Source organism: Symphalangus syndactylus, chromosome 13 (assembly GCF_028878055.3).
Source record: "Symphalangus syndactylus isolate Jambi chromosome 13, NHGRI_mSymSyn1-v2.1_pri, whole genome shotgun sequence".
Taxonomy (NCBI): domain Eukaryota; kingdom Metazoa; phylum Chordata; class Mammalia; order Primates; family Hylobatidae; genus Symphalangus; species Symphalangus syndactylus.
The window spans coordinates 119099369-119126328 of NC_072435.2; the positions used below are offsets into that span (position 1 = coordinate 119099369).

The window sequence follows — 26960 nt, forward strand, 5'->3', positions numbered from 1 at the left end:
CCATCATGTGACTATTTTCCCTGTACACGGCGGGGTCCCACTATGTTGCCGAGGCTGGTCTCAAAACTCTTGTAATCTAGTACTTTGAGAGGCTGAGGCGGATGGATCATTTGAGGTCAGGAGTTCAAGACCAGCCTGGCCAACATGGTGAAACTCTGTCTCTACTAAAAATACCAAAATTAGCCGGGTGTGGTGGTGTGTGCCTATATTCCCAGCTACTCAGGAGGCTGAGGCAGAGAACTGCTTGAACTCAGGAGGTAGAGGTGGCAGTGAGCTGAGATCCAGCCTGGGGGACAAAGTGACCATCCTTCTCAAACAGTCTACAGAGTCTCTGGGCCAGCACAGTAGCTCACACCTATAATCCCAGCATTTTGGGAGGCAGAGGTGGGCACATCACAGAGGTCCGGAGTTCAAGACCAGCCAGGTCAATATGGTGAAACCTGTCTCTGTCAAAAAATACAAAAATTAGGCCGGGCGCGGTGGCTCACGCTTGTAATCCCAGCACTTTGGGAGGCCAAGGCGGGCGGATCACGAGGTCAGGAGATCGAGACCACGGTGAATCCCCGTCTCTACTAAAAATACAAAAAATTAGCCGGGCGTGGTGGCAGGCGCCTGTAGTCCCAGCTACTCGGAGAGGCTGAGGCAGGAGAATGGCGTGAACCCGGGAGGCGGAGCTTGCAGTGAGCCGAGATTGCGCCACTGCACTCCAGCCTGGGCGACAGAGCGAAACTCCGTCTCAAAAAAAAAAAAAAAAAAAAAAAAAATACAAAAATTAGCCAGGCGTGGTGGCACGTGCCTGTAGTCCCAGCTACTCGGGAGGCTGAGGCACAAGAATCACTTGGACTCAGGAGGTGAAGGTAGCAGTGAGTTGATCATGCCACTGCACTGCACTCCCACCTGGGCAACAGAGTAAGACTCTGTCTCAGAAAAAAAAAAAAAAAGTCTCTGGAGGCACCCAAAATCTCTACAATCGTTGGATATGGGAATGTAATCTGTAAGCCATTTAAAGTAAATCATCTTTTTTTTTTTTTTTTGAGATGGAGTCTCGCTCTGTCGCCCAGGCTGCAGTGCAGTGGCGCCATCTCGGCTCACTGCAAGCTCCGCCTCCTGGGTTCACACCATTCTCCTGCCTCAGCCTCTCCAAGTAGCTGGGACTACAGGCACCCGCCACCACGCCCGGCTAATTTTTTTTTGTATTTTTAGTAGAGACGGGGTTTCACCGTGGTCTCGATCTCCTGACCTCGTGATCCGCCCACCTCGGCCTCCCAAAGTGCTGGGATTACAAGCATGAGCCACTGCACCCAGCCTAGTAAATCATCTTAATATAACATGATATAGCAATAAAATAAACAGTGAAACCAAAGTTACTAGTAATATGGACACACATAAATATTTTAGTCTCAAAATCAGAATGACACTAGAATGACGTTAGATGTCACAACACCAAGATGAACTAAGAGAACATTTTTTTTCTTTTGAGACAGTCTTACTCTGTTGCCCAGGTGGGAGTGCAATGGTGCAGTCTTGGCTCACTGCAACCCCTGCCTCCCAGGTTCAAGCTATTCTCCTGCCTCAGCCTCCTGAGTAGCTGGGATTACAGGTGCCTGCCACACCTGGCTAATTTTTGTATTTTTTAGTAGAGATGGGGTTTCACCATCATGTTTGCCAGGCTGGTCTTGAACTCCTGACCTCATGATCTGCCTATCTCGGCCTCCCAAAGTGTTGGGATTACAGGCATGAGCCACCACGCCCGGAGAGAACACAGTATTTTTATATCATGATTAAATATTTCAAAAGCCTCCAAAGCACTCAAGAGCCATATCGAATTCTATGCATTATACACAATACTTATTATATTCAATGATAAAATAATAAAAACATGCAAAATATTCCGTGAGAAAGGGCAATTACTAAAAAAATTTGCATAATAGCTCTGTTGCCCAGGCTGGAGTGTAGTGGTGCGATCTCGACTCACTGCAACCTGCACCACCCAGGGTTAAGCTATCCTCCCACCTCTGCCTTCTGAGCAGCTGGGATTACAGGCATGCACTACCACACCCAGCTAATTTTTTGTATTTTCAGTAGAGACAGGGTTTCACTATGCTGCCCAGGCTGGTGTCAAACTCCAGAGCTCAAGTGATCTGCCCACCTTGGCCTCCCAAAGTGCTAGGATTACAGGCCTGAGCCACTGCACCCAGCAAATACTTATTATATTCAATGATAAAATATTAAAAACAAGTACAATATTCAGTATGTACAATTGCTAAAAAATACAGAATGACAATACTCAATGGACATGACTTATATTAAAAGGAAAAAAACTCTTCTAAAGCTTAATCTAAATATACAGGCATTGTTCTTTTCACTGAGAAGCATCCCAGTAAAACATACCTTATCTCCATCCATAAATCGTTGTTTTTCTGTGATGTTTAGTATTTCCACAGGCACATCAAGTTCAGATCTTGACTCATAAGATATGCTTCCATCATCATTGCTCACAACCCGTCCCTTGCGGCCAGTCATCTGAGAAGCCAAACAATGTCATTACAATGAAGGTACCTGACTGCAGTGGACAGACTCAGTGCCTCTTTCCTTGAAGACACATGGGAGATAAAAGCACAGGCTGTGCTGCACCACGCACTGAAGGATACAGAACACTGCAACATAGTCCCTGGAAAAACCTTGACACATGGCCACAATCACAAAAGATGCATGACAAGCGTAGTAACTAGGACCAGTGGCTTGAGACAGACACTCAGATACTGGAGGCAGCAGTTCATTGGATGTAGGATGGCAACTAAAGTAGAACAAGAATTCTATAATCTAAGAAATTGAGATTATTATGTGAAGATAGTCAAAATACAACTCATTTTACGGGGGTTCAAATGGCAAAAATGTCACCAAGAGATACAGGTCTATTTACCTCAGCAACGTTCTCAGGGCCACCAAGTTCATCGATAAGTTCATCCAGGGTATTAGGGGGGAGGTCTTCAGCTAATTTTTCTAGCTTATCAAGCAGGTCTTTCTTCATCTGCTGAGCCCTTTCCACAGCATCCTGACTTGTTATAAGGCTATTGTTACTGTTGGTGTTACTGTTAGCTAGATAAAGAACATTTGTTAAAAGTTAGTACAAAGTTTAAATATTTTTGTTTAAAAGACTATTTCAAAAAGGAAGTTTCTATATGGATACCTGGTGTACTGTTAGGAGCAGGTGAGATAACTGGTGTAGATGAAAAACTAGGTCGTTTTGATCCAAGACCTGATGCTAATAAGGCACTTTGAATAGAATCTGGATCTATACTTTTCTTCTTTTTTTTCTCTTTGTTTTTCTTGTGGTCTTTTCTGATTAACCAGGGATCTGAGTGTTAAGGAAAGATTGATGTCAAATCATTTGTTAAAACAAGTACAGAATCTTCAAAGGAAACAACCTGTGCATTTTTTTTTTTTTTGAGACTATGTTTCGCTGTTGTAGCCCAGGCTGGAGTGCAATGGCGCAATCTCGGCTTACTGCAATCTCCACCTCCTGGGTTCAAGTGATTCTCCTGCCTCAGCCTCCTGAGTAGCTGGGATTACAGGTATGTGCCACCACACCTGGTTAATTTTGTATTTTTAGTAGAGATGCGGTTTCTCCACGTTGGTCAGGCTGGTCTCCAACTCCCAGCCTCAGGTGATCCGCCCACCTCAGCCTCCCAAATGCTGGGATTACAGGCATGAGCCACCGCGCCCGGATGAAATTTTTTATATTGTTAACTGATAACTTATCACCACCTATGCTGGTCCATCCATACACCATGGGGTACAAATCCATGTTTTCAAGTTAAAAATAACTGCACAAAATTGAGGTTATCTTCTCACATATAGGAGGCTCAAACCTCCAGAAGGCAGATAAGCCTGGAGCTTTCCACCAAGCAAAGATTATAATCTGTGTGGTCATTTGTACTGTACAGAAGAAAAGGTTTCATTCCCATTTTCAAATATACTGAAATACTATATGCTTTCGTGTATATTTAATATACTGAACTTACCATTTTCATCATCCTCACTAGACTCATCTCTAAATGGGTTGAAATCATCATCATCTCCAGAACTCATGTTTTTAGAGCTCTCATAGTCACTTTCTTCATTATCAGAGGCATCAGATTCACTTCCACTGTCGTCAGAACTGCTACCAGTAAGGCCACCTACTTTTCGTGCTTTTTTGGCTTCTCGAGTTATTTCTTCACCTACCCTCAGCCACAAACAACAGAGTCAGCCCAAATTCAATGTTTCTTAAGATCCAGTACATCATATTTAGTTCATGAATTAATTCAAATGAAAAGTGCAGAGGAAAAGTATTTATGTAAGTCAAAAAACAAACAGAATTCACAAACCAGCGCTAACTTTTGGACTCCCATAAAAAATAAGGTTATAAACATTTATACTGAAGAAGAAATTGGATACAGAAGTACTAAGTCAAGACTGCCTTCAAGTGCACAAGTTTCAAGACAAATTCAGGACAACAGAGTAAAAGCAGAACCTCTGGCATAGTCACAATTTGACTGTGTATCAGATTTGAGAAGAGGCCTAATAATTACAGGTTTATAGACATAGAATACTTAGAAAATCAATAGAAAATCAATTTATAAAACCTTTTTATTTTTGGAGACAGGGCCTCACTGTTGCCCAAGATGGAGTGCAGTGGCACAATCATAGCTCACTGCAGCCTCGACTTCCCTGGCTCATGTGATCCTCCCACCTCAGCCTCCCAAGTACCTGGGACTACAGGCACATGCCACCATGACCAGATATTTTTTTTTTTTTCCCCGACAGTGTCTACTCTGTCTCCCAGGCTAAAGTGCAGTGGCATAATCTTGGCTCACTGAAACCTCCACCTCCCAAGTTCAAGTGATTCTAACGCCTCAGCCTCCCATGTAGCTGGGATTATAAGGCGCCCCTGCCACCAGGCCTGGCTAAGTTTTGTATTTTAAGTAGAGACGGGGTTTCGCCATGTTGGCCAGGCTGGTCTCGAACTCCTGACCTCAGGTGATCCGTCTGCCTCAGCCTCCCAAAAAGCTGGGATTACAGGTGTGAGCCACTGTGCCAGGCGAGAAGTCAACTTCTAAAACCGAAACAGGACTGGGTGGGATGGCTCACACCTGTAATCCCAGCACTTTGGGAGGCCTAGGTGGGCGCATTGCTTAAGCTCAGGAGTTCGAGACCAACCTGGCCAACATGGTGAAACCCCGTCTCTACTAAAAATACAAAAATTAGCAGGGCGGCCGGGCGCGGTGGCTCAAGCCTGTAATCCCAGCACTTTGGGAGGCCGAGGCGGGCGGATCACGAGGTCAGGAGATCAAGACCATCCTGGCTAACACAGTGAAACCCCATCTCTACTAAAAATACAAAAAATTAGCCGGACGTGTTGGCGGGCGCCTGTAGTCCCAGCTACTCGGGAGGCTGAGGCAGGAGAATGGCATGAACCCGGGAGGCGGAGCTTGCAGTGAGCCGAGATCGCGCCATTGCACTCCCGCCTGGGAGACAGAGCAAGACTCCATCTCAAAAAAAAAAAAAAAAAATTAGCAGGGCATGGTTGGTGCACGCCTGTAATCCCAGCTCCTTGAACCCAGAAGGCAGAGGTTGCAGTGAGCCAAGATGGTGCCACTGCACTCCAGCCTGGGTGACGGAGACCTTGTCTAAAAAAAAAAAAAAAAAAAAAGCTCTTTTAAAGAACACTACTGAAACACCCAGCTCTCTATATATTAAAAAACAAGTCTGACAATACAAAGACACAGGTTTTAGTTCCCATGAATCATTAACTATCTCTGTGAACCTAGGAAAACTCTTTAACCTTTAAATCTTTCTGTGCTTTAATGACCTCGGTCTATAAAATTGGAAAAATAAGGCTGGGCGCAGTGGCTCACGCTTGTAATCCCAGCACTTTGGGAGGCCGAGGCGGGCGGATCATGAGGTCAGGAGATCGAGACCATGGTGAAACCCCGTCTCTACTAAAAATACAAAAAATTAGCCGGGCGTGGTGGCGGGCACCTGTAGTCCCAGCTACTCGGAGAGGCTGAGGCAGGAGAATGGCGTGAACCCGGGAGGCGGAGCTTGCAGTGAGCCGAGATCGCGCCACTGCACTCCAGCCTGGGTGACAGAGCGACACTCCGTCTCAAAAAAAAAAAAAAAAAAATTGGAAAAATAAGACCTAATTTCATATGGACCTCTGCCAGGTTATGTGATAGAATGTATATAGCCAAGTGCTTAACACACTGCCAACCACCAGTGAATTGCTCAATTCCTAATTTAAAACGGGGATAACTTGTGCATTCAAAATTGTACAAGTGACAGTGAAAATTTGGAACCATTTGTGAATTCACGGAAGGCAGTTCATTCCCAAAATATAGCCACTTTAAAATGCTTATGTTTGTGGTATTTTCGACATCAACTATTTTTTCTTTTCTTTTTTTCTTTTTTTTGAGATGCAGTCTCGCTCTGTCACCCAGGCTGGAGTGCAGTGGCGCTATCTCAGCTCACTGCAAGCTCCACCTCCTGGGTTCACGACATTCTCCTGCCTCAGTCTCCAGAGTAGCTGGGACTACAGGTGCCCACCACGATGCCCGGCTAATTTTTTGTATTTTTAGTAGAGACAGGGTTTCACCGTGTTAGCCAGGATGGTCTCGATCTCCTGACCTCGTGATCTGCCCACCTCAGCCTCCCAAAGTGCTGGGACTACAGGTGTGAGCCACTGCGCCCGGTCTATTTTTTCTTTTTTAAAGTACTCACCTTTCCGCTTCTTTATTTTATTTTCTTTACAAGGACTATCTCTTGGTGAACTGTTGTTACTTGGAGCTGTCAAATCGATACCTAGTAAACTATAAAGTTTTTTCCTGTCTGGAGCAGGAAAATGTTTTTCAATGAGTGACTGCAATACACCTCTGTAGGAGAGAAACAGCGACAATTACTGCTTCAGTTGACAAAATAATTATATGTAAAGTATTATTAAATATATTGAAATATATCTTGTTCAGTTTTACAAAATACTGATAAACAAGCTCAAATAAATTTTAATTTTCTAGCCCAAAGCTGTCCAACTAAATAAGAATGCAAGCCAAACCACATACACAATTATTGTATTTTCTGGTAGCTTACATTAAAAAAGTAAAAAAAGCCGGGCGCGGTGGCTCACGCCTGTAATCTCAGCACTTTGGGAGGCTGAGGCTGGCGGATCACGAGGTCAGGAGATCGAGACCATCTTGGCTAACACCGTGAAACCCCACCTCTGCTAAAAATACAAAAAATTAGCCGGGCGCGGTGGCGGGTGCCTGTAATCCCAGCTACTCGGCAGGCTGAGGCAGGAGAATGGCGTGAACCTGGGAGGTGGAGCTTGCAGTAAGCCGAGATAGCGCCACTGCAGTCCGGCCTGGGCTAAAGAGCGAGACTCTGTCTCAAAAAAAAAAAAAAAAGTAAAAAAATAAATAAAACTGGTGGAACTAATTTCAATAATACATTTTATTTAACTCAATATACCATGTCAACATGTATGTTTCACATTATTTTCTCTTTTTTTTTTTTTTTTTTTTTTGAGACGGAGTTTCGTTCTGTCGCCCAGGCTAGAGTGCAGTGGCGCAATCTTGGCTCACTGCAAACTCCGCCTCCCGGGTTCACGCCATTCTCCTGCCTCAGCCTCTCCAAGTAGCTGGGACTACAGGCGCCTGCCACCACGCCCGGCTAATTTTTTTGTATTTTTAGTAGAGACGGGGTTTCACTGTGGTCTCGATCTTCTGACCTCGTGATCCGCCCGCCTCGGCCTCCCGAAGTGCTGGGATTACAAGCGTGAGCCACCGCGCCCGGCCTTACATTATTTTCTCTTAAGGAGTCTTTGAAACCTGGCTCAGTACACATATAATAACATCTCAATATGGATCAGTCATTTCAACGGCTCAATAGCCACATGTGACAAGTGGCTGCCATTCCGGACACAGTAGTTCTAGGCAATTATGTACAGAAAAATATAGATTAGCAGGTGTATGTCTTTCTTTTTTCTTTTTTTTTTTTGAGACGGAATCTCTCTATCACCCAGGCTAGAGTGCAATGGTGCAATCTCGGCTCACTGCAACCTCTGCCTCCTTGGTTCAAGCAATTCTCCTGCCTCAGCCTCTCCAGTAGCTGGGATTACAGGTGCCCGCCACCACGCCTGGCTAGTTTTTGTATTTTTAGTAGAGACAGGGTTTCACCGTGTTGGCCAGGCTGGTCTCAAACTCCTGACCTCTGGTGATCTGCCCGACTCAGCCTCCCAAAGTGCCTGGATTACAGGCATGAGCCCCATGTATTGCTTTTAAAAGGAGCATCTGAATGCATCCCAAGGCACAAAATAGTAGAGCAGCAAGTTTATTTTGCTCCGTTTACTACCAGAGTTTGAATTTGGAGGTTAGGCAAACTAAAAGCAATGCCTAAAACATTTTAAAATCTATTTCTGAAGATCTCATGCTTATTTTCAACTTTTAAAGTAGACTTTATTTATTTTTTTTTTTTAGAGACAGGGTCTCACTCTGCCGCCCAGAGTGGAGTGTAGTGCAGTGGTGCAATCTTGGCTCACTGCAACCTCCACCTCACGGGTTCAAGGGATTCTCCTGCCTCAGCCTCCAGGTAGGTGGGACTACAGGGCGTGTGCCACCATGCCCAACTAATTTTTTTATTTTTAGTTGAGATGCGGTTTCACCATTTTGGCCAGGCTGGTCTCGAACTACCGACCTCAAGTGATGCGCCCACGTTGGCCTCCCAAAGTGCTGAGATTACAGGTGTGAGCCACCATCCTCAGCCAACTTATAAAGTAGACTTCGTTATATTAGGACAAACTATAGTTACTGTTCCTGTGGATAATGGTAGTTTCAAATACAGTACACTAAAACTGAAACTAAACCAAGCTGTCACAGATTTCCAAGATGTACAAGACAAACAAAATCAAGCCCTTCTGTTAGTTCACATACTCTGTGAAATATTGGCAAAATGCTTAACATTTTAGGATTATGAGATTTCTGTTATTGTTTTCCAATAGATACACTGTTACAGAAAAGCAGAAAACTCAGATCAAGAAAACTTAAAGATGATGCAGGTGAATCAAACGTTTTGTCTCCAGGAAATGCCCACATTGGAACTAATGTAAGTAAGAACTCAAAAAGAAAAACAAAAACATTACTTGGCAGTTGAAACAAAATCATTCAATTCTCCCCCGCCCTCTTCCAAAGCTTCTAATGTTCTAGCTTCTCCTGTAGACTGCAGACCAATTACAACACACTGGAGAAAAAAGAAAACATGTTAATTACAAGTAATAATGTTTGTGGCTTCTTACCAAGACACATTTTAAACATTTAGCTAAAAAAAGATTTCAAACAAGAATGTCCTCATTATTATAAAACACACATTTGTTTTACTTATTTCTTCTATATATTTGAGACAGGTTATGTGTCAAAAATTTAGGCAGGAGATAGGATTACAGACAGTAGTAAGCATGAGTGAAACCCTTGCCCTTGTAGAGTTTATAGTATCTTATGCTTTAAGTAGTTAAATATTCACCAAAAAGAAAAAACCTTAATCCAATACACATCCATATGTTACCAGTGCTAACAGCTACGGATGACCAATTATGGCGATGTTTACTTTGTTATACTTTTCTGAACTCTCTAAATGCTCTAAGCAGGCATTGCTTTTGTAATTTTAAGAAATGTATTTTTTAGAAGTTTTACTATCCTTTAGGAAAACCAGATTTTACAAGCAGAAAACCTCAGCACCCACAAAGACTAAACAACATAACCCCAAAACAATCTCTTAATGAGTTCTTCTACTTACTTTTCCATTCTTGATTTCCTCTCGAGCTAGTTGCACAACCCTTTTAACTTTGGATGCTATGCATAAGTACTTGAAAAACCTCTGGTGAGCAGACCAGAACTGACCCCACATGGACTTCTTCATTCGTTGCTCAGCATCAATCAGATCTGCAGCTTGCTGAAACCGCTCTCTCGCGATGACCCACTGAAGATACATAATCAACATTTTAGACACTTCATCTTTGAGTCTAGTTATTTAAAAATACCAATTAAATCAAAATAATGTTAAGTGCAAGACCATTTAATATTAATTTAATAAATCATCTTTAGTAACTTGGGAATCTATTTCTCAGGATACTCACACAGTTGTCTCAAGTTTCTTATTACCTAATGCAGTCATTTTAGAAAATAATGTGATTTTAAGAACTATGCAACTGAAATAAATGGCTATAACTTATCAATTACCTTAACAAAATGAAAACATGGACAATCTGAAATATAAGAACACTGGTTAGGCCAGGCGCAGTGGCTGATGCCTGTAATCCCAGCACTTTGGGAGGCTGAGGCAGGTGGATCGCTTGAGCCCAGGAGTTCCAGATCAGGCTGGGCAACACTGTAAAACCTCATCTCTACCAAAAAATACAACAATTAGCCAGGCACATTGACACGTGCCTGCAGTCCCTGCTACTCAGGAGGCAGAGTTCAGAGGACTCCTTGAACCTGGGAGGTAGAGGTTGCAGTAAGCCAAGATCACACTACTGTACTCCAGTCTAGGCGACAGAGTAAGACCCTGCTTCAATTAAAAAAAAAAAAAAAAAAAAACCAAAACCAAAAAAACCACATTGCTTAAACAGCCTATCATACGGTAACTCATCTGGTTTTTTTTTGTTTTTGTTTTTGTTTTGCGATGGAGTCTCCCTCTGTTACCCAAGCTGAAGTGCAGTGGCACCATCTTGGCTCACTGCAACCTCCGCCTCCTGGGTTCAAGCGATTCTCCTGCCTCAGCCTCCCCAAGTAGCTGGCACTACAGGCACGCGCCACCACGCCCAGCTAATTTTTTTTCGTATTTTTAGTAGAGGCGAGGTTTCAACATGTAGGCCAGGCTGGTCTTGAATGCTTTTTTTTTTTTTTTTTTTTTTTTTTTGAGACAGAGTCTCGCTGTAGCCCAGGCTGGAGTGCAGTGGTGCGATCTCAGCTCACTGCAGGCTCCGCCCCCTGGGGTTCACGCCATTCTCTTGCCTCAGCCTCCCGAGTAACTGGGACTACAGGCGCCCGCCACCTCGCCTGGCTAATTTTTTTGTATTTTTAGTAGAGATGGGGTTTCACTGTGTTAGCCAGGATGGTCTCGATCTCCTGACCTCGTGATCCGCCCGCCTCGGCCTCCCAAAGTGCTGGGATTACAGGCGTGAGCCACCGTGCCCAGCCTGGTCTTGAACTCTTGACCTCAGGTGACCTGCTCGCCTCAGCCTCCCAAACTGCTGAGGCATGAGACACTGTGCCTGGCTTCATCTGTTGTTTTATAGTAGAAATACATTTCCATGGGCAGGAGGCATCGCAATCGCCAAAACTAACAGAAACATTATCAGATACATTAAATAAATACTAGGAATTAAGAAAAATTCCTCACCAGCTTGACGGCTTTGTTATACATTTTAACATAGCTCTGAGAAAGAAGAACTTCCTCAATTTTGAAGGTCACTCCAGTAAAGCTCAGCTGTCGAGCAATGTACATTCCTCTGAGCTTCATATCCATAGCAACTATTTCCATGGCACCAACTCCTCTGAATAAAATTAAAACATACAGTAACTACCAATACAGTAGAATTTTAACACACAGAGAATTGGCTTTAGGAATAACACATTTCTTAGATTGCTACTGAGAAGAATATATACCGTAAACTGCATTACCTCCGTTCTACTGCTTGAATAAAATCACTGAATTCTCTAAATGGAGTACCCTCACCCCATATGCCAAGACGGTTCATATAGGCCATGTTGCGTGGTTCAGAAGCACCTGAAATCCCACAAATGAAATATATTATAGTTGAAAACATAACCTACAATATATATTTTTAAATAAATAAATACTCACCAGTTGCACTAGCATAAACAACTCTGGCTTTTGGCAATTTGTTCTGAAGCTCTAAAACTGCTAAGCCTGTCTTGGTTGGCTTTGAAGAACCAACAGGACATAAGTTTTTGGCTTTATGACACTCATCAAACACTATCTAAATGGAATGAATTAAGGAATGTATCACATTAGTATTAAGAATCTCTAGTCTTTCAAGAAGAGTTAACTTTTATTTCCCTGAGGCCTTCTGATTGCCTACTTCATGACTGCAAATACAAAGGAAGTCCTATGGGCCTTTCCCCAGTTACATCCTCCTCCCTCTCTAGCCTCAAAGACATTCACTGAATTTGGAATTTAAACCAGCAATTTGCCTCTAAATTAAAACAGAGAAAAGAACCCACTGCAGCAAGAAGTTGTTATCTGGTAACTTGTAAAAGTAGAAGCATGATTGGTAACCAATTTAATCAGCATTACAAAAAGTGATGTTCCTCACGCAGGACAGTTAAAAGATATACTGTGAACAAGTTTGGGACCACTAAGTTCTAACAGTTTTCTTTCCCTTAGTCTTCTCGCGTATTCTGCTACGTAAATATGCAATGTTAATCCTCAAAAGGGGAATACGGTATTCAGTATTCCTCATATCTATTGACATTTTTCTAAACCAGGAGGTTAAACATTGGTGTCCTGAAAGGTAAAAAACCGAATCAACTTTCCAATCCCTTTGGACTCTAGGTAATCATTAAAGTTTTCACTCCAGCAACTCGTTTAATCTCAAGATTCCTGTTTCCCAAAGGTCTACCCTTTTATAATTTTCTTGTCGTTAAAAAATAGAAAAATATTTGCCATAAAGGATACCACTCCATCGAAGTCATCACCGCACCAATGCAGAAGTTGTTTTAACCTAGTTTTATACTTGCCGCCAGACTGGCTTTCACCAATAAGTGAAGAGTAAGTAGCAAAAATAACACCCTTTTTCACACTCCCATTATGTTTGGAAGAAATTTTTCCGTATTTAAACTAAAAAAGAAAAGAAAAGAATTTAGCTAATTAGTATACCTTTCTCTCTGAAACATTTATCCCAACTAAACATTCACAAGCAGGAACTCTTGTTAGGCCCATGACAGGCTTCAGAAAATGCAAAAGTACAGAGACACAAATTTATTTGTATAAATGTACACAACCCAAACATACAACTTTATGGTACAAAAATCCAGTTTTTGGTAGGGCACAGTGGCTCACATCTGTAATCCCCACACTTTGGGAGGTAAAGATGGGTGGACTGCTTGAGCTCAGGAGTTCCAAGACCAGCCTGGCCAACATAGTGAAACCCCATCTCTACAAAATATACAAAAATTAGCCAGGCATCATGGCGCATGTCTGTAGTCCCAGCTACCACAGAGGCTGAGGTGGGAGAGTTGCTTGAGCCTGGGAGACAGAGGTTGCAGTGAGCTGAGATTGCGCCACTGCACTTCAGCCTGGGCAACAGAGCTGAGACCTTTTTTTTTTCAAATCCAATTTTCAAAGTCTTAAAAACTTTATCACCACAAAAAAAACACATTAAAAACCAGACAAACTCCCCTATAAGAAAAGTCACAATTTACAAACACTTATTGTGCACTTACTATATGCAAAACACTGTGATTAATTTCTGATACATAAGAATTATGAGTAGTTGTTAATGTGCCTTTCTAATACTACTCTGAAATAAAAAAAAAATTCTAGATGCCACTTACATCCTTTTAGTTCTGAATTGTATACAGTCATTCAAGACACAGTACTTTATAGCTACAAATCCACCCAGTAAAACCCACCCTAACAAGCCACTGTTTAGGGCAACACTGAATTCAACTTAGGACTCACCATGGGAAGTACAGGTGCAGTTACTTATTTTCAAAGGGCTACTAGGGAGGCCCTTCCAGGAACCCTATCAGTCTATTTTAACCTTATAACACCAACAATTGGTGCATGCATAGTAAGTCAATAAAGATTTGCACCGGGCTCGGTGGCTCAAGCCTGTAATCCTAGCACTTTGGGAGGCCGAGGTGGGTGGATCACGAGGTCAGGAGTTCGAGACTATCCTGGCCAACATAGTGAAACCCTGTCTCTACTAAAAATACAAAAAAATTAGCAGGGCATGGTGGCGGGCGTCTGTAGTCCCAGCTATTCGGGAGGCTGAGGCAGGAGAATGGCGTGAACCCGGGAGGCGAGCTTGCAGTGAGCCGAGATGGTGCCACTGCACTCCAGCCTGGGGGACAGAGCCAGACTCTGACTCAAAAAAAAAAAAAAAAAAAGATTTGCTAACTGAACCTTAACATTCTAAAACACACTGGCACACATTGTCTTTCAGCTTACAGAATTGTTTTCACATGAGCAGAGGTATGGGTAACTCAAGTCCATTAGCTGTACAAATACTGAAACCAGCCTGCCCAAGCCATAACTATCTACATCGCATATGATTTGGTGACCTATAGTGCAAGGTATGCCACCTGTCTAAACTGCACCCTTATGGCATACAAACTATAAAAGAAACACAAAAATAATACTGAAAATTGAGAGAATCAACTGGTATGCACTGTACACTTAAGAGCACATCTCAATTTGCACTGGTCATTTACACTACTCAACAGCCACATGTGATGAGTGGCTACTGCCTGTCAGTGTTTAGCACATAGGAATCCACAAACCAACAATAGTTGCTAGCACTCACTATGCTTTCTGTGGAGTAACATCAAAGTTTTCCAAAAAGTTTCCCCTTATATACATAGCTATTATTATTTTCATCTCATAGATGAGTCAGTATTTATTGAATGACCAACTGAATAAAAAGATTTCATACCTTATTTAATGAATGAACCAAAATGTTTTTTGCTCCAATATCCCTTAAATCTCTTTCAGCATCATACTTTAAGTCATTTGAAACACTAAACCTGCCAAAATATTAAAAAGCACAAATTAAATACAAATTATATCATTCTAGAATTCAGGAATTAATAAAGCCAGGTCTTGACACTTAAACAAAAAAAAAAAGAAAAAGAAAATACACTTACTCATTAAAACCCATCCCACTGAGTGCAGTGGCTCACACCCGTAATCCTAGCACTTTGGGAGCCTGAGGCAGGAGGACTGCTTGAGCCCAGGAGTTCGAGACCAGCCTGAGCAACACAAGAAGAGCCCGTATCTACAAAAAATTAGCCAAGCATGGTAGTGCACGCCTGTAGTCCCACCTACTCCAGAGGCTGAGGCAGGAGAATTGCTTGAGCCCCTGAGGTAGAGGCTGCAGTGAACCATGAATATGCCACAGCACTCCAGCCTGGGTGACAAAGATCCTGTTGATGGGGAAGGAGGATCCCATCCCCACATGCTAAAATAATTACTCACTAACAAAACCTTCCATAGCCAGTTTTTTTATTTTTTATTTTTATTCATTTTTTTTTGAGACAAGTCACACTCTGTCACCCAGGTTGGAGTGCAGTGGAACAATCTCGGCTCACTGCAAGCTATGCCTCCCGGGTTCACGCCATTCTTCTGCTTCAGCCTCCTGAGTAGTTGCGACTACAGGCACCCACCACAACGCCCGGCTAATTTTTTGTATTTTTAGTAGAGATGGAGTTTCACTGTGTTAGCCAGGATGGTCTCCATCTCCTAACCTCGTGATCCGCCGCACCCGGCCCACAGCCAGTTTTTAAACACTTACCACAATGCTCGTTTTCTACTCAACAAATAATTTTCATAGATGATTCCTGCTATCGTCCTTCCTTTTCCTACACCAGCACCATCACCTATTAAGAAGCCAGCACGATCTCCATTAGGTAGGAAAGTTTCATGTTGCTGAAAAACAAAACACTGGTAATTGATATAATCCTTCAGATATTTTGGTGATCAATCTTTCATACACTGTTTTAGGAATAGGAATATATTGATGTCATATTTTTTGTTTTGTATATGTATTTTGTGACTTTATTTTTACATAAATTTCATAGAGTTTTGGATTTTTTTTTTTTGAGATGGAGTCTCACTCTGTCGCCCAGGCTGGAGTGCAGTGGCGCGATCTTGGCTCACTGCAACCTCTGCCTCCCGGGTTCACGCCATTCTCCTGCCTCAGCCTCCTGAGTAGCTGGGACTACAGGCACCCGCCACCACGCCTGGCTAATTTTTTGTATTTTTAGTAGAAACAGGGTTTCACCATGTTAGCCAGGATGATCTTGATCTCCTGACCTCGTGATCTGCCCGCCTCAGCCTCTCGAAGTGCTGGGATTACAAGCGTGAGGCACTGCACCCAGCCAAATTTTATAGTTTTGGCTTTTAATGTGGATACTTTCTTTTTTCTTTTTTTGAAACAGAGTCTCGCTCTGTCACCAGGCTGGAGTGCAGTGGCACAATCTTGGCTCACTGCAACCTCCAACTTCCTGTTCAAGCTATTCTCCTGCCTCAGCCTCCCAAGTAGCTGGGATTACAGGCACACGCCACCACGCCCAGTTAATTTTTTGTATTTTTAGTAGGGTTTCACCACGTTGACCAGGATGGCCTCGATCTCCTGACCTCATGATGCGCCCGCCTTGGCCTCCCAAAGTGCTGGGATTACAGGCCTGAGTCACCGTGCCCAGCTTAATGTGAATACTTTCTACATATTTACCGTATATTATTTCCTGCTACTCTCCCATGCACCAGGTAATGAAAGTTAACAAATTGGTGAGGAGCCCGCCATACCCCTTATCAACACTTGCAGAATCAAATGAAGTTTTTTTGTTTTGTTTTGTTTTGTTTTTGAGACATTTTGCTCTTGTTGCCCAGGCTAGAGTGCAATGGCACAATCTCGGCTCACCACAACCTCCGCCTCCTGAGTTCAAGTGATTCTCCTGCCTCAGCCTCCCGAGTAGCTGGGATTACAGGCATGTGCGACCACACAGAGCTAGTTTTTCTATTTTTAGTAGAGACGGGGTTTCACCATGTTGGCCAGACTGGTATCGAACTCCCGACCTCAGGTGATCTGCCAGCCTCAGCCTCCAGCCTCCAAAAGTGCTGGGATTACAGGCATGAGCCACTGTGCCCGGCCAGTGTTTTTTTTTCTTTTTTGAGACAGAGTCTCACTCTGTCGCCCAGGCTGGAGTGCAGTGGCACAATCTCAGCTCACTGCAACCTCCACCTCCTGGGTTCAAGTGATTCTCCTGACTTAGCTTCCCGAGTAGATGGGACTACAGCTGAGCACCACCATGCCTGGCTAAGTTTTGTATTTTTGGTAGAGACAGGGTTTCACCACGTTGGCCAGACTGGTCTCAAACTCCTGACCTCAGGGTGACCCGCCTGCCTCGGCCTCCCAAAGTGCTGGCTAACACGGTAGAACTCCATCTCCTCTAAAAATAGAAAAAATTAGCCGGGCGTGGCGGCAGGCACCTGTAGTCCCAGCTACTCCGGAGGCTGAGGCAGAAGAATGGTGTGAACCTGCGAGGTGGAGGTTCCAGTGAGCCAAGATCGCACCACTGCACTCTAGCCTGGGCGACACAGCAAGATTCCATCTCAGAAGAAAAAAAAAGAAGTGCTGGGATTACAGGTGTGAGCCACCATGCCCAGCCAAATTAAAAGTTTTATATCACACAAAATATGGAGGATAAACGCTATTTTGGTCATTACTTATTTTACAGATATGGAATATGACTGAAATCATTTCAAGACAACTGTTTACCTCACATCGTTTTAAAAGCCCACACAACACCCCCACTGTCCAATAATATCACAGCTTATGCAATTACCCCCCAATAATGTGGATGCTCAAATCTTTTCCAGCTGGGGGGACAAAAGGTACAACAAATATCATTCTGCATTTTTTTTTTTTTTTTTTTGAGACGGAGTCTCGCTCTGTCGCCCAGGCTGGAGTGCAGTGGCGCAATCTCGGCTCACTGCAAGCTCCACCTCCTGGGTTCCCGCCATTCTCCTGCCTTAGCCTCTCCAAGTAGCTGGGACTACAGGCGCCCGCCACCACGCCCGGCTAATTTTTTTGTATTTTTAGTAGAGACGGGGTTTCACCGTGGTCTCGATCTCCTGACCTCGTGATCCACCCGCCTCGGCCTCCCAAAGTGCTGGGATTACAAGCCTGAGCCACCGCACCCGGCCGCATATGTTCTTATCTAACAGTTCTAGGCAACACACTCCTAGAAACAGGTATATATACACACACATATACATACATGTAATTTTTTTTTTTTTTTTTTGAGACAGGGTCTCGTTCCCATCACCCAGGCTGGAGTGACAAGATCACAGCTTATTGCAGCCTCGACTTCCCGGGCTGAGGTGATTCCCCTACCGCAGCCACCCGAGAAACTGGGACTATAGGTGTGTGCCACTACACTCAGCTAATTTTTTGTATTTTTCGTAGACATGATATTTCACCATGTTATCCAGACTGGTCTTGAACTCCTGGGCTCAACCAATATACCCACCTCAGCCTCCCAAAGTGCTGGAACTGCAGACATGAGCCACTGCGCCCGGTCGATATACATATTTGTAATTTTAATAGATATTCCCAGGAAATTCCAAGAAAGTTATAACATTTGCCATTTCCACTGGAAATGCACTACCTGGATCTCTGCTACACTTCTAAAATTTAATTTTCCAACACATTAAACTTTCATAAAAATCACATTTACAAGGTTTTCATACAAGGAAAAGTTACCTTTAGATTGAAACAACTATGTTATACAGAATAGGATAAAATAATTATTGTATTAATTATGAAATATTATTGCTTACCTGGGCGGCATATGTAATTGCCTCAAGCTGCAATGCTGATAACCAGCCATTATCAATGGTTTCCTCAGAAATGGATGTTTTGTACCAAACATCAGGAGGAGTAACACTGGATAAAGAGCTGGTTTCCACTACAGCATCTGGATGACGCAGGCCAATTTTTACTAAACAAAAATGTAAAAACATTTTAATTATTCTAAGTAACAACATTTCCAGTTTCATTATATTTCAATGTTCTTTTTATAACAAAGAAAAATAATTAAAAAGTATTCACTCTGGGCTTCCATAAAAAGTAACTGATGATAAAGTACTATCTATATTTGACTAAAATGATTTATCAACTACATATGGTTAAAACAGAGATTTGGGGCAGGCAGGTGGCTCACGCCTGTAATCCCAGCACTTTGGGAGGCCAAGGTGGAGGGATCACTTGAGGTCAGGCATTCAAGACCAGCCTGGCCAACATAGCAAAACCCTGTCTCTACTAAAAATACAAAAATTAGCTGGGCACGTTGGCACGCGCCTGTAATTCCAGCTACTCAGGAGGCTGAGGAACGAGAATTGCTTGAACCCAGGAGACGGAGGTTGCAGTGAGCCAAGACTGTGCCACTGCACTCCAGCCTGAGTGGAGTGAGACTCTGTCTCAAAAAATAAATAAATAAAATTAAATAATAAATAAAATAAAATAGAGATTTGCTGATAAAAAAAGATCTAAAAAAACACCAACTTGGTTCATACCAGCAGGTTCTCTAATAGTAACAGAACATAATGCCAGATTAAGGAGTTCAGTTACTAAAACATCATTCTCAGTAAACTATCGCAAGGACAAAAAACCAAACACCGCATGTTCTCACTCATAGGTGGGAATTGAACAATGAGAACTCATGGACACAGGAAGGGGAACATCACACTCTGCGGACTGTTGTGGGGTTGGGGGAGGGGGGAGGGACAGCATTAGGAGATATACCTAATGTTAAATGACGAGTTAATGGGTGCAGGAAATCAACATGGCACATGGATACATATGTAACAAACCTGCACGTTGTGCACATGTACCCTAAAACCTAAAGTATAATAAAAAAAATAAATAAAATAAAATAAAAAAAGTTTGCAATATAATTTTATTTTGAGGCTAGGCATGAAGGTTCATGCTTGCAATCTCAGCACTTTGGGAGGCCAAAGCAGGAGTATCATTTGAGGTCAAGAGTTCAAGACCAGCCTTGGCAATATAGTGAGACCCTCATCTCTACAATTAAAATCCAAAAATTAGCTGGGCATGGTGGTGGGACCTGTGGTCTGAGCTACTCAGGAGGCTGAGGCAGGAGGATTGCTTTAGCCTTGAAGGCTGAGGCTACAGTGAGCTAAGATTGTGCCACTGCCTGGCTGGGCACGGTGGCTCACACCTGTAATCCCAGCACTTGGGAGGCCAAGGTGGGTGGATCTCCTGAGGTCAGGCATTCGAGACCAGCCTGGCCAACACAGTGAAACCCCATCTCTACTAAAAATACAAAAATCAGCCAGGCATGGTGGTGCACACCTGTAATCCTAGCTACTCAGGAGGCTCAGGCATGAGAATCGCTAGAATCCAGGAGGGATCCTGGGAGGTGGAGGTTGCAGTGAGGCAAGAGCATGCCACTGCACTCCAGACTGAGTAACGAGCCAGACCCCGTCTTAAAAAGAATATATTTTACTTTGAAAAGTATTTGAAAGACAAACTTGGCTATAAAGTTAAACAACCAAGTCCCCAAAATGTACAACATGAATACATTAAAATAATGATCAGGAAGCTTTTTCTGTAAAGGGTCAGAGAATGATTTTGCCGTTTTAGGCCATCCTGTCTCTTGTACAACTACTTAACATTGCTGTTGTAGTGTCAACGCAGCCATAGATAATAAGTAAACCAATAAACATGTCTATGTTCCAATAAAACTTTATTTACTATAAAAGAGGGAGTGGTCCAGATTTAGTTTGCTGTCCTCTGGTTTAAAGGGCCATAAACTCTTTCAATCCTTTTGCAAAATGATTACTGGAATAAATAAAACAGAAGTTCAGATAGGACTCCTAAAATTCACTGCAGGTGACCAGAAAAGGATGGAATCTTGAGTCTATCAGTAATTGATAAAAAGAGAGAATTGTAGTTCAATTCAAATGGTATTATTAGTGGTTTTTTATAGAAACCAAGACTACATGAAAGACAAATTCTAGACATAGATTTGTTTCCTATAATGAAAAAGTGAAAATTTTATGCAAATATTAAAAACCTAATTTTCGACTTCATACAGTGGCTGCTAAAAAAAGAATCATGTTATACAAAAGGGAGAAACAAAGTTAATTTAAAACTATGGAATTCAAATAGTACAATTATTTTTATAATTTCAATGTTTTTACAATTTTAGACAAGTTGTATTAAATATCTTAGCTTTATATATCTTTACAATTACCTTTGATTTTTATAATCACTACTCCTAGGAACAAAATTAAAATAAAATCCAAGCTTTAGTTTTGGTTTTAGAAGACTGACCTAAAACAAGATTCTAAATTTATATAGAAAAAACAAAATAAAACAAAAAGAACCAAAGAAACCACAGGAAAACTTTGATGTAAATATCTGACAAATCCCAAAGACATACATTTTATTGGCATGTATTCTGCATAGGTTTCTGCATGACCCATTTCTTCTTCGTCTTCTTCCTCTGGTTCATCATCTTCTTTTACAACAGGAACCTTCTGCCAACATGGAAAGAGCACAATCAATCCCAAATCCAGGGACCAGATGCCCAGCCAACACACAGAAAAACTCTCTTGTAGGAACACCTACAAATTTCCATCATGGAAACATGACGCGCCACCTCAATACTCCCCAAAATCTGGGCCACACTTCATGGCTTTCCTGCTTCTCCAATAATGAGCACAGACAACGAGGACCTACTCTGTCTCTTACCCACAAATGAGTCACCACAAGACTCCACGTCCTTCCGGCCACCATCATGTCAAGCTACTTTCCCCTTCAATACTGCCTACCACCCCTCCTTGATGCCCAGGACTCTCTCTGCACTCAGACTTCGCCTTCATTCTAGTTCCAGGAGAAAGAGCAAGCAGTGTGTCTGGTTCTTCCTAGTGCAGAACTGGAGTGAACGCTAGCAAAGGTGGACTGGCCCCAAAAGACCCTGCATCACCACAAACAGGGCCTCTCAGTCTCACATCCCACCACCTTCTCAGTTCACTTCTATTTGTCTGCTTTCCCACATATCCTAAAACCAAAATCCCAGAAGACTGGAGTTTATTTTAGAGGCCCTTATGAAGAACAGAAAAATTTACTTCAGACTTCTGTGTCTCCACAGGTGCAATCGTGATCATATATAAGATGGCCATGTAATTTATTTTCCAAACCCTGTCACATTTGAGTTGAGGAGCTATTGAGCATTACACTGAGAAAACAGAAGTAAACCCAGACTGTCCTCAGCAAACCAAGTGAATGGTCACCACAGTTATGCTTCCCTTTTCTTCCTCTACAGGATCTTAAAGGAATAAAGGAAGATCCGGAACAAGCCACTTTTCATTACCAGTACAATCATTAGGCAACTGTTTATTAGCATGCACTTGTTCAGGGAAGAGTATAAAGAAACTGTTGTGAAACTCAGTATGCCAAGGGAAGAGGAGAACAAAAACCTACAGGTTAAGGCAAATTAAGGCAAGATCAAGACAGCATTAAAAGTGAAGGACAGGCTCTTTTTTCATTTACCTCAGAATCTAGAGCGGAATATGATTGCAAATAGATAATAAACGTGAAAAGGAAAAGAAGTGGGACATAACCATCCAATCAACATTAACCTATGGAGTCTTTAGATAAAATCTAAGAACTTAGAATATTCTTAAAAATTATGCTAAAATAAAAATTTCAGAAATTCAAGGCAAAATAGGATTGGCCAAATGAATAGATTTGAATCCCAATTCTGCTGTTATTTAATTGTGTAGTGTTTTTTAATTTAGGCAAATTACCTAAATTCTGGGTCCTCTTCACACCCACCGTCTAACCCTGTCCTCTCTTATAAAATATAAATGTATTCTACGTTAAGATAAGCAGGCTCCTTTCTCCTTCCATCCTTTATTCTCCTACCTAGAGTTTTTTAAAATCATCATAAAATTGATGATAACTGAATAACTCAAGGATAAGTTGGTAATACTGAAGGACCACTATATCCGGGAAACAAACAAGTAATACCTTGAAGCCAGGTGCATGTGAGATGGCAACTGATATCAAATTTAGCTCAAAGAGATAACTCGGGGGAGGGAGACCATGGTACCTGGGAAATGTTTGCCCAACACACCATGTAGATGTTCACTACACAATGCTGGGCAAATCTTACTAGATGGGGAACGTGGGCCTGGGGTTGTCAGGTACTCCCCATTTTTCAAAATAACTGGGAAATCAGGATTTGTGTATGTCAGCAAACAAATTCAAAATTCTTCAAAATACCATGAAGGCCAAACAAAACACATTTGTCAGCCAGGCGTGGTGGCTCACGCCTGTGATCCCAGCACTTGGGCAGCAGGGGTGGGCCGATCACCTGAGGTAAGGAGTTCAAGACCAGCCTGGCCAACATGGCAAAACCCCGTCTCTACTAAAAAATACAAACCAGGCGCAGTGGCTCACGCCTGAAATCCCAGAACTTTGGGAGGCCGAGGCGGGTGAATCACGAGGTCAGGAGTTCAAGACCAGCCTGGCCAAGATGGTGAAACCCCATCTCTACTAAAAAATACAAAAAAAAATTAGCAGGGCGTAGTGGCAGGCGCCTGCAATCCCAGCTACTTGGGAGGTTGAAGAAGAGAACTGCTTGAACCCGGGAAGGGGAGGTTGCAGTGAGCCAAGACTGCACCAATGCACTCCAGCCTGTGACAGAGCAAGACTCCATCTCAAAATAAATAAATAAAATAAAATATACAAAAATTATCTGGGTGTGGTGGGGAGGGGGGGGGGCGCCTTTAATCCCAGCTACTCGGGAGGCTGAGGCAGGAGAATCACTTGAACCTGGGAGGCAGAGGTTGCAGTGAGCTGAGATCGCGTCACTGCCCTCCAGCCTGGGTGACAGCAAGACACCGTCTAAGAACACACACACACACGCACGCACACGCGCAAACACACACACGTCGACTAGTCTGGTTGATGGGCTATCAGTTCGCAGTCTCTCTGAGATGTTACTTAACTGCTAAGCCAATAAAAAACTTCTGGTATATAACGGACTGAAATGGAAATGTGAAAACCACATAAAACATTTCTTGAAGAAATACGCATTTTTAGTTTCCAAAAATCACCTTCCAAGTGCTGCTGGTAGACAATCACTAAGTAAACTGGGTACTGCCAGTAGCACTGTTGTTCTCCTGGTCCCCATTCAAAACCTCAGCTACAGTTTGCTGTACTGTCTCCAATTCCATATTCCAGAACCAAGTCCCAAAATTCTTTTGGTATCGTTATGTAGTCATCTCTTTTTTTCCTTTCCCCTCTCCCTTTTCCAATCTCCTCTGCAAGGTCTCTAGTATACCCCTTCTTACTTCCCCCTTAGGTTAACCAACTTTCCAACCTCTCTCTTTTGCCTACTCCTACTCATCCCGAATCTGTCTTCCCTACCCCTTTACTCAGTCTGCACCCCAACTCCTGAATCACTAACAGGTCCCTTCATGTCTACTGACTAAATGGTGCTAGACTAAGTCCAAAGTCCTTCAAACTCAATTCAGCGCAGGGCACCTTGGCCTCCCAGCACTTTAGGAGGCCGAGCTGGAGGGATCACTTGAGGTAAGGCATTTGAGACCAGCCTGGCCAACATGGTAAAACCCCGTCTCTACTAAAAACACAAAAATTAGCCAGGCCTGGTGGCGGGCACCTGTAATCCCAGCTACTCAGGAAGCTGAGGCAGAAGAATCGCTTGAACCTGGGAGGCGGAGGTTGCAGTGAGCCAAGATCGCACCACTACACTCCAGCCTGGTCAACAGAGCAAGACTCCATCTCAAAAACAACGACGACGACAAAAACCTCAATTCAGGACCCTCCATGGAGCCCAGACCTACTATTCCCACTTCTTTCTACAAGCTAAGCTTCCTGGCTTATTTTCACTGAAGCACGTAGTCACTACCTCCTCCATGCCTATTAATCCTATAGCTCCCTTCCTAATATCCCACCTCAAAGTCTCGTCATACTCAAAACCCAAACTCCATTATTCCTCCTCCATAAAGTCCACCAGGCCACTAGAGTTCATGAAGGTCACCTTTTCCTCCAAATTCTTAACCTTTATTGTGAGTAGCACATTGCATACCTTTTGATGTACTTTTCATTATTACTGCTTAATCCAGATGGTTGTCAAATTTTGTTTACTGAAGGTAGAAGCATGTAATAAATATACTTCTTGTAGAAACCTACTACATATTAACAATCTTATACATGGAGAATTTATTAAATAAATGTATGGAATCAATTGATCCAAAGCATACAGCATTTTCAAAATGTTAAGAATTATAACCAGGCTGAGAGCAGTGGCTCACGCCTGTAATCTCAGCACTTTCGGAGGCTGAGGGGGGTGGATTACCTGAGGTCAGGAGTTCGAGACCAGCCTGGCCAACATGGTGAAACCCCATTTCTACTAAAAATACAAAAATTAGCCAGGCATGGTGGCACATGCCTGTAATCTCAGCTACTTGAGAGGCGAGGTGAGAGAATCGCTTGAACCTGGGAGGCGGAGGTTACAGTGAGCCAAGATAGCACCACTGCACTCCAGCCTGGGCGATAGAGTGAGACTCTGTCTCAAAAAAAAAAAAAAAAAAAGAGAAAAAAAAAAAGAATTACTCATAACCAGACCATTATATAATCTGTCAGTGCATTATGAGCTTTCTATTCAAGTTCGGTCCTAAAATGAACAAAGTTATCAAATACTTTTCGTTAACGCCACATTGTCTTTTTTTCTGCTCAGATGAGATTTTTAACAGTAAGATATCAGTACTGCATGTTAGTGCCACACTCCATCAAATCTGCAAGTTTTAACCACCCTGGTTAGTATCTATATTATTCCAGTGAGGTTTAAGTGCATCCATTAGTTTACATGCCTGTATAGCTTCTTCCCAACCCAAAAACAGGCTTCTGAGGGTTGTTCCATATAGAACACTTTTAGTTGAGTACACTGTCATACTACACAAAAATAAAGACACGGCTATTTGAAACTCACCATGGTTGGGGAAAAACTCCTCATCTTCATGTCGTTTATCCACATTCTAGCTCCTTCTTTATTAGAAGACTCTTTCTTTACTGTACCATTGCTTACATCAGCTGAGGAGGAAAAAGTCAAATTACATTTAGAAGAAAATTCTGAACTTATTTTCCCATTATTTAAAAATCCAGAAGTTTAAGGCCGGTGCGGCGGCTCACGCCTGTAATCCCAGCATTTTTGGGACACCAAGGCGGGTGGATTACAAGGTCAAGAGTTCAAGACCAGCCTGGCCAAGATTGTGAAACCCCGTCTCTACTAAAAATACAGAAACAAGCTGGGCGTGGTGGCGGGCGCCTGAAATCCCAGCTACTCGGGAGACTGAGGGAGAGAACTGCTTGAACCTGGGAGGTGGAGGTTGAAATGAGCTGAGACTGCACCACTGCACTTCAGCGTGGATGACAGAACAAGACTTTGTCTAAAAAAATAAAAATAAAAAACTCAGAAGTTTACACATTTCAAAAACCAAAGAATGTCAATCTGCCTATAACTAATTTATTTTTATTTATTTATTTATTTTTGGAGTTTCACTCTTGTTGCCCAGGATGGAGTGCATTGGCGCAATCTCAGCTGACTGCAACCTCCTCCTCCCGAGTTCAAGCGATTCTCCTGCCTCAGATCCCCAAGTAGCTGGGATTACAGGAATGCACCACCATGGCCGCCTAATTTTTTTTTTTTTTTTTTTTTTTTTTTTTAAGTAGAAACGGGGTTTCTCCATGTTGGTCAGGCTGGTCTTGAACTCCCAACCTCAGGTGATCTGCCCACTTTGGCATCCCAAAGTGCTGGGATTACAGGTGTGAGCCACCGCACCTGGCCTCTATTACTAATTTAAATTAAGCACAGGCATGAAAACATTCAAACCCATGTGTCTTTATGGAAGTAAAGAATTAACTTTAGAAAACAAGTAACTCAAAAGGAATGTGTGCATGGGAAGCTTGAAAATTATTTATCAGAAAGATATTCAAAAGCCAGTATTACTTTGAGACACTTCATTTGACTCATTAAAAACAAGCAAGGCCAGCGCGGTGGCTTACGCCTGTAATCCCAGCACTTTGGGAGGCCGAGGAGGCCGTCTCTACTAAAAATACAAAATTA

The 26960-nt window shown here is 42.7% G+C and overlaps 1 protein-coding gene across 13 annotated transcripts in view; it reads right to left on the reverse strand.

Moving 5' to 3' along the window:
• The window catches only part of SBNO1 (strawberry notch homolog 1), an 80446-nt gene that overhangs the window by 30434 nt on the left and 23052 nt on the right, over positions 1-26960 (reverse strand). For 8 of the 13 annotated variants that reach the window (XM_055237947.2, XM_055237945.2, XM_055237946.2 and 5 more), the window contains 16 exons: positions 25827-25927; positions 21246-21342; positions 18619-18779; positions 15569-15702; positions 14711-14801; positions 12730-12891; positions 11896-12031; positions 11712-11817; positions 11431-11584; positions 9826-10008; positions 9176-9273; positions 6763-6914; positions 4026-4223; positions 3191-3358; positions 2924-3099; positions 2392-2523 (listed from right to left, as the gene is read on the reverse strand). In XM_055237947.2, the coding sequence (XP_055093922.1) occupies positions 2392-2523; positions 2924-3099; positions 3191-3358; positions 4026-4223; positions 6763-6914; positions 9176-9273; positions 9826-10008; positions 11431-11584; positions 11712-11817; positions 11896-12031; positions 12730-12891; positions 14711-14801; positions 15569-15702; positions 18619-18779; positions 21246-21342; positions 25827-25927 (2249 nt within the window). The remainder of the gene's footprint in view (positions 1-2391; positions 2524-2923; positions 3100-3190; positions 3359-4025; positions 4224-6762; positions 6915-9175; positions 9274-9825; positions 10009-11430; positions 11585-11711; positions 11818-11895; positions 12032-12729; positions 12892-14710; positions 14802-15568; positions 15703-18618; positions 18780-21245; positions 21343-25826; positions 25928-26960) is intronic. The other 5 variants (XM_063614619.1, XM_063614618.1, XM_063614622.1 and 2 more) reach the window with 1 other exon arrangement.